The 7,381-nt window shown below is 41.9% G+C and overlaps 2 protein-coding genes across 2 annotated transcripts; both read right to left on the reverse strand.

The window, feature by feature from the left end:
* Positions 1 to 485: 485 nt before the first annotated feature.
* On the reverse strand, positions 486 to 3,257 carry aqp10b (aquaporin 10b). Its single transcript, XM_026300254.1, has 6 exons — positions 3,040 to 3,257; positions 2,152 to 2,278; positions 1,703 to 1,840; positions 1,481 to 1,599; positions 803 to 1,020; positions 486 to 687 (listed from the first exon to the last, which is right to left on the reverse strand). Exons 1-6 carry the CDS (start codon positions 3,124 to 3,126, stop codon positions 486 to 488), a joined length of 891 nt encoding a protein of 296 aa, XP_026156039.1. The 5' UTR covers positions 3,127 to 3,257.
* Positions 3,258 to 3,732: 475 nt separating this feature from the next.
* Positions 3,733 to 6,880, reverse strand: hax1 (HCLS1 associated protein X-1). The gene is made up of 7 exons (XM_026301115.1): positions 6,739 to 6,880; positions 6,352 to 6,602; positions 5,977 to 6,200; positions 5,811 to 5,871; positions 5,590 to 5,723; positions 5,230 to 5,350; positions 3,733 to 5,120 (listed from the first exon to the last, which is right to left on the reverse strand). Exons 1-7 carry the CDS (start codon positions 6,801 to 6,803, stop codon positions 5,056 to 5,058), a joined length of 921 nt encoding a protein of 306 aa, XP_026156900.1. The 5' UTR covers positions 6,804 to 6,880; the 3' UTR covers positions 3,733 to 5,055.
* Between the last annotated feature and the right edge of the window lie 501 nt (positions 6,881 to 7,381).

Here is a 7,381-nt window from a genome sequence, read left to right on the forward strand (position 1 = left end):
CATTTATCCTAAAATTCATATTATTGACATGCTGATTACATTTATTAGGTATGTTCCCCATCTCAGTTTAGCTTCTTAGCTTTTTAGCATTTGCCAGTTAGTTCTAAACACAAAGTCCAGTTGAGGTGGATGGTAATTCCATTAATTTTAGATACTGAGGAGGAAAAACTGGGGATTTCCAGAATTATTGAAATTCATCCTCCTGAGAATATAATCTGTGCAGGAGGTTTCATGGCCATTCATTCAAACCACAATGTGAAACTTGACCAAAGTGGTGGAAAGTAGATTTAACTGGAAACATGGAAACCAGAACTAGAATCTACATTTTCACAGTCACAGACATTTACATAATTACCTCACCTGTACAGCTTCAGTAATTACCACAATCATAAACAGCATTTACTGTCTGCAGACCAATTTTGACTGTTGAATGTGACCTATTTTTACCACCAAGTGGATTTTTTTTTTTTTTTTTTTTTTTTTTTTTAGTCTGACTCCACCTGCTCCAGCTTCTGCTCCAGCTTCAGCTCCAGCTCTGTCTTGCCCTCTGTGGCCACCTGACAGGTCTGGAGCTCAGGCAGAATGGGAGGGTGGTGGACTTCAATCATCAGCTCATAGATCAGTGTTCCCAGCAGCGCTCCGACACAGGGAGCCACTATTGGTACCCACCACCAACCACCGCCAGCCCTGCAAAAACACTAGTGTTACCTTCCAACCTGACTTTCCATTTGTTGATAACGTGGGGCAACAAAGTGGAAACTAGTAAAAAAAAAAAACAGTGTCCTGAGTGGAATCTACTTACTTGAAAACATCCTCTCCCCAGCCGGCGATGTACGTGAACAGTCGAGGCCCTAAGTCCCTGGCTGGGTTGAGAGCATAGCCGCTGTTTGAGCCCATCGAGATGCCGATAACCAGCACCGCTGCTCCCACCAGTACAGGCTGAAGACCGTCAGGAAGGGAGCTATTCCTCTGGTCCCCAACAGCCAGGACACACAGCAGCAGTGCTGCTGTGCCTATCACCTGGATGACATGGCAGTAGTCACACATGTGCAGGACAGTAGTGACGTGTTCTTAATTTTAGGCCAGAAGGAGGACCATTGATTCAGTCAAGGAAAAACAGAAGGCAGTCACACACTGGATCAATGCTCATTTTACTGGGACAAAACAAGGCTAAGTTTCCTTTTTTCCGTCCACTGTCAACATGAAGGCAGCAATGACCCCCAGGGTGGTGTTAGCTTCAGGTTTCAAACAGTAGACCAGCAGATAAATCCCAAGATACCCCTTTAACGGTTTCACACAAGCCAAAGACGAATTATGGAATAAAATACTTGTCTCTATATTTGTAAGCCTGGTACCTAAGTGTGATCATGTCAAAGGTCACAAGCTTTGGTAAATCTGGCTGAGCCTTCAGTGAAACATGGAGCATGTTCATGTGAGTGACAGATGTTTATATGAACAAAAAGCCAGTGACGTGTCTGACCTGGTCCACAACGCCTCCCCACACACTGAGGTAATCAGCTGGGTAGGTGGAGAATATGCCTGCTGTGGCAGTGGGACCCGTCACCGTCAGCTCACCTCCACTGTACGCCCAGATGGCATCTGCAAACATCACACACAAACACAAATACATGAAACATTATCAGATGTGTAGCTTATTCCTCTGCCATACAAGCTGCCCCCTTGTACCTAAAGAAAAACTCACCGTAGTACTGTAGACCAACAGTGGCTGCAGCCAAAAAGGCTCCAAGCACTTGGAAGAAGATGTAGAAAGGCAGCTTCATCCATGGATGTCTGCCCAAAACACACATGCTCAGAGAGACAGCAGGGTTGAGATGGGCACCTTGTGTAAGAAAATAAGATTTAGAATGTGATATATGTGTGTGTCCTGAAGCCAACATTTTCCATGAAAAAAATGACCATCTACACGCACAACAATAACAGTTTTAAAGGGAGGATCAAAAGCTGCAGTTGGTCTCAGGTAAGGCCGAGGAGCAGGTCTGCTAGTCTCACTTCTTCCTCCCTCCACACCCACAGAAACAAGACTAATGTGTGAAATCCATGTGCCCTTTAAGAGTTTAAGGTTTAAACTAGGGTTCAAAGAAATCATGACATCAGGCGTCAAACCAGGTGTTCAGACCCCTCTTCTCTTACCTGAGACTCCACGAGACACAAAAACCCCAAATGTTACTCCCAGAGCAAAACCCAAATTGATTGACAGGTACTGCCCCTTCCTGTCTTGAGTCGTCGTCACCTGAGCAACAGAGCCGCATCCGAAGAGCTGCAAACGGAGAGCTGTATCAGCAGAATATAAAAAAGTACACACTGCACAAAAAAACACAAACATCTGGATCCATAGATGTGACTGTGCACGGTGTTAATATTTTGACACAGACAGAATGTTCTGCCAGAGGTTATCAGCTCTGCCTTGGTTTTTATGAACATCATTTCTGAAGAACATGTTTTATGATTTATGTTGTAAATGTAAATTGCTCTGGCGGTCGCTAAAAATAAACTGTTGAGATAAAACAAAAGCACACAGACCCCGTCAGTAAAGTCGAACACACATCACCGTCTCTTCTAAAATCACAGATGATAGACTCTGGCACTGCCCTCCCTCTTTATCCTCCCCTTTTACCTCCCCCATCGTCCCCCTCACTCACTGTCACTCTGATTGGGTTTTTCTTTCAGGCCAAAGTCCTTGGTTATCTATTGTGAGGACTCACTACCAGCTTTGAAATAACACTAGGCATGTAATAGTTTCAGTAACTGTGTTAAATACTTGCAAATAGGTTCACTGGCAATGAAAAGATTTATAGCTTTTTACCTTCTGCAGCTTAATTACAATGAAAACCTGCATCTACTGGAAGACAAACAGCATTTTAAACATGAAAGGAAACTAATTGTAAAAGTTAACTTTAGAGGGAGAGCCCTTTTCTGTATTGACATGTGTTAGAGAAAGACACATGTAGTTTACCTCTTTCCTCCACCAAAGTGCCTTATGCAGGTCTCTAAAGCTTAGAGCCATAAAAGCAGACTCACAATGAGGACGTAGACTCCGAGGAATTCGGCCATGCACTCCCTGAGCAGCTGGTTCCTGAGCTGGCATTTTTTAAGCAGCCTCTCCATCCCCGATGGTTCCTCTGCACCTTCCAGCCACAGGTGAGACCCACACAGCACTGCACCGTCTGGCTGCCTGAGGAGTTTGCCCTTTCATACTGGGCGCCAGGTACGTCACACGCTTTATGGCCTGGATTAGGCAGTGGTGATTCTGCACACAGGAGAGGAGCGAAATCCATTTCATTTCTGTTCAAATCTAAATCACAGTACGGATGATTAAAAACTCATTCATCACACAAACCAAAGGGCTCTTCCAGTGTTGGGTGATGCTGGCTGATTTGGTTATTTTGTTTATGAACTCCCCTGATGAGAATTAGCTCTGGTTGTTCCTCTTGTTTGATTGGTTAATCCATTTATTCTTCTCCGAATGTAAAACAAGACGTGATCCTTCATCTAAATCAAGAAAACTTGCTACACATTTATGAAAAATGTGCATCTTGTTTCACAACACTGTAAACGTCAACATATTTTTAACAACCTGTCAGTTTTCATACGATGCATATCACACTACACTACTAGTTTATACTGATTAACAACATGAATGCATTTTACTACCAATTCAGCACAATTTCAAATTCAATAAACCATTGCAAAATCACAGCTCAGTGCAAGAGATAAGATAAATAGCAAGAGTTTATTATAGTCATTAAAGATAAAAAAACCATATTGGGTTATGTATTATGAGAAAACCAAAGTGTAATAAAGTGTTTTATGGTTTTAAATCCTCTCCACATAGAATAAGTTTACAAAGGGGATAAATATAGTAGAAGTGCATCCATCATGTCTGTCTCTCATCTTTCACATTATATTTATCTTGTCAAAGAAACAGCTTTTCAAGTTCTTGATGCTCAATAATCAACAAAAGTGAACCCAGAGAAACAGACAGATTTAGCATTTAGCAAGTGAAGAGCAAAGTGAAGGGTTGTCAGAAATCCACCTAGAACTGGACCTGAATGACAGTATTTATGTCAAATACGGTGAAAAAAGGCTTTGAAACAGTGGAGTCACATTTAAATCAGAGTTAAGATACACAGCAGTTTAACCAGCAGGGAATATTCATTGCTAATCTGCACATCTGAATACCAAAGCAATTCATGACTTAAAGCGCATCATTGTCCCAGAAAATGCTGCCGTGATGACCTCTGATTTTTTTTTTTTCCCATTTTAACTGCACAGAAATGAAGTGAGAGGACAGTGGAGATGAAAGAGGGAATGAAGGTGAAATGACCTGAACAAGACGAAGAAAGGAGGTGGATTGCAGTCATGCATAACCACATCCTGATTAACCGACAAGCACGTGATGAGGCTTATTTCCAGATAGGAGAGATCAAGATGATGAGTTTGGTAGACGGAGGGTGATACTCAAAGACGTGACACAAAACAAGCTGCATTTTCTGTTTGTTTATCAGTTTCTGATGATGCATTTCCCCCCAGTACAACACACACACACACAATACATCTATATATGTATGTATATTTTTTTCTGCAGTGTTTAAATAAATCATTAACAGTAAAATGAACATATTGCTTATAAATTGAACTTTCACTTTCACAGTCATTTTAAATAAACTAAATCAAATATTACAGGCAAACAAGTGCGTCATTAATAAATTCTTTACTTTGATTGTATTGTATTTGTTTGTCCACAAGACAAGAATAAAAATAAAATATACAGATGTGATTTATTTATTGTCCAAATCACTCCTCTTCACAACTGGCAGCTTCTAGTCTCTGTGATGAGGTGAAAACCTGAGGTCATCTCCAATGGGCCAGTGACCCTGATCCAACACATCCATTTTGGCAACTGAAAGGTCACACCAGTGTCTGTCCTTATATATTATATAGTTTAAACATGCCAACTCACAGCTCTAGAGAAACACTCATATACTGCAAAGTATAGGCAGAAGCAACAGATAGTCCAGAGTTCACTTTCCACTGTTATTTAAACTTGTCAAAGAACTTGGAGAATAATGAGTCATCATCCCGCATGTCTGAAAAGGCACCTGAAATAAAAGTAAGAGTAGAGGTACTAAAAACAGATCGAGCTACTACGGTGGTCTGAAAATCTAAACAGTGAATGAACTGTTTAAAAACAGTGTGGAATAAACTGACCTGGAAGAACTGCTCCGGTTTGATGATCTGGTCCCTCCAGGCTTCCGGGACCTCCTGAACGTGTCACTGTGGTCTCCTCGTTACCCTGGCCGTCTCTGACTGTACGCCTCTCCTCTACAGTCTGACACGCAGGCGTCAAAACAAAACATTAACTCACAACCTGGCTTTAACAAATATAATCGATTTGTACACTGCTGTTGTCATGGTACTGAAGGTGCAGATGCTTTTAGGATCTGTGGCCCCAGCAAGAATCAGTTTTCAGACCCTATTAAAACTTACTGGGCTAAAATAGGCGACTTGAACTACCAATGAAATGTATGTCAAGATGTAATTAATAATAAAACAAACTGTGTCTCTTACCCCGTCAGATTTCACCACCTTGGTGACAGTGACAGACTGGAAGAATGATCTGGTCCTGGGCTGATTTGGAGCCTGACCAGCAGGTGGTGTTAAAATCTGGTCCAGACCACCAGAGGACACTGCAGAGTCCAGATCTGGAGAGAATGGAACTTCTTTTAAAAAAAAAATTCAAGGTAAAAACCTTTCACTGCCTTTATTGATGGAGCGAAACTATCACGTACCTCTGTCTTCTTTGTGCTGCTCTGGAGCTTTCTGTGGCCCATGTCTCCAGATGTCATTAAACTAGTTAAGACAACAATAGTAAATAGAATGAAACACTTTCCCTTCACGTTTTCACATGAACAAAATCATAACATACACGGAAGTAGTGGCTAATTTCTCATTTGCCTTTGAAAAAGGGGTCCACCCATGAAATGGAGAGCTAGGAAATCCTGGTGATTCGTAAGAAGGGTGGCTGTCTGATCGGGGCTCTCTGGAGGGCCCTGTTTGGGGCCAGTGTGGGTTGCTGTCTGGGGTTTTCAACATAAAGTCTCTCAGGGGGTTCCCACTGGATCTCCTGCCATGGCTCTCTGCTCTATCATGAGATGGTGGCGGCATGATACCAGGAACACCTGAAACATGAAGGAAAGAGACTGAACCTACAGTGTGCACCTCAAACCAGAGATAGAGACAGACAGACAGAGACACAGACACAGAGGTAGCAGCAGCTGTGTGAAACATAATGACGTGGAAACAAGGATCATAATGGGCTGATTTTCCTACCAAAACCTCCAGACTCTGGCTGTCCCTCCCAGCAGCCGATCTGGGAAAAGATCTCCTCCATCTCCCGAAGGACGTGACCAAACACTGGAGGCTCCTGGATCCTCATCCCGTCCGGGCCAAAGCTGAAGCCAAATCTCCAGACGCTGTCAAAGGGGTCCTGCTGGTCCCCGCGGAACCCGTCGTAATAAAACCCATCCTCTTCGTCGTCGTCGTCGTCGTCCTCATGAATCATGGTATCGAAGAAGGGGTCCCTAAACGGTCACATAAACCAGTGTTTATCTCGTTAATGTGCAGAGACTGGTAAAGTTGTTTTCAACTTGACGTAAGCTAGCAAACTTTTTTAAGCTCATTTCAATGCCAGCTGTTTATTTGAATCTATAAACTTACCTTCGGCCTCGATAATGGCCTCCGGGTACCCCGAAGAACCCGCGAAATAAATCAAAAACACTCATTTACTGAGTTTTTGGATGCGCATAAAACGTAACTTCACTAGTTGGCGTTAGACAAGTGCCGTAAATCGTTCTAGATACTTCAGAATGACGCAATCAGCCGTAATGCTGCGCTACCGTAAATAACAGAAGGAATGCGCCTTCAAAATAATAGAATCTCGGAAATTTGCAAAAATTCAACAGGAACGGAAACAAGGTTCGTGTAAAATGTCCGTATTTTGAGGGTGTACAACACAACTTCAGTACTTCATTATACTTCAACGGATCTGCTTAAAAATCAGTTGGATTGTAAGAGTAATGTTTAGTCTTGCTGTACAGTCTTGAAGTACTTGTATAGTTTACATCAATAATATAAATATCATACATAAATATAAAAATATTTTACCTCACGTTAATGCGTCAATGATTAGTTTCAATAAAACCTCATGAATACTTTTACTTTGATACAAGTTTTATATTTGTACACCTACTTAAGGAAATGTACTACACTTTTTCAGAGAGAACAGCTTTCCAACTTGGCATCTGAAACTGAATACCCCAGGGTCCAGCACATTTAGTAGCAAATGATATCACTAATGACA

The sequence above is a fragment of the Mastacembelus armatus genome, chromosome 11 (assembly GCF_900324485.2).
Source record: "Mastacembelus armatus chromosome 11, fMasArm1.2, whole genome shotgun sequence".
Classification (NCBI taxonomy): domain Eukaryota; kingdom Metazoa; phylum Chordata; class Actinopteri; order Synbranchiformes; family Mastacembelidae; genus Mastacembelus; species Mastacembelus armatus.

Bases quoted from the DNA above. Each gene is read 5' to 3' on its own strand.
- aqp10b (XM_026300254.1), bottom strand. From the start codon at position 3,126: ATGGAGAGGCTGCTTAAAAAATGCCAGCTCAGGAACCAGCTGCTCAGG. The intron at 1,841-2,151 runs GTAAGAGAAGAG...TTCTTACACAAG, and splicing joins TGTGTCTCGTGGAGTCTCAG to GTGCCCATCTCAACCCTGCT. The intron at 688-802 runs GTAAGTAGATTC...GTGTTTTTGCAG, and splicing joins TGGGGAGAGGATGTTTTCAA to GGCTGGCGGTGGTTGGTGGT.
- hax1 (XM_026301115.1), bottom strand. From the start codon at position 6,803: ATGAGTGTTTTTGATTTATTTCGCGGGTTCTTCGGGGTACCCGGAGGC. The intron at 6,201-6,351 runs GTAGGAAAATCA...TTCATGTTTCAG, and splicing joins GCCAGAGTCTGGAGGTTTTG to GTGTTCCTGGTATCATGCCG. The intron at 5,121-5,229 runs GTCAGTTTATTC...CTTTTATTTCAG, and splicing joins AACCGGAGCAGTTCTTCCAG to GTGCCTTTTCAGACATGCGG.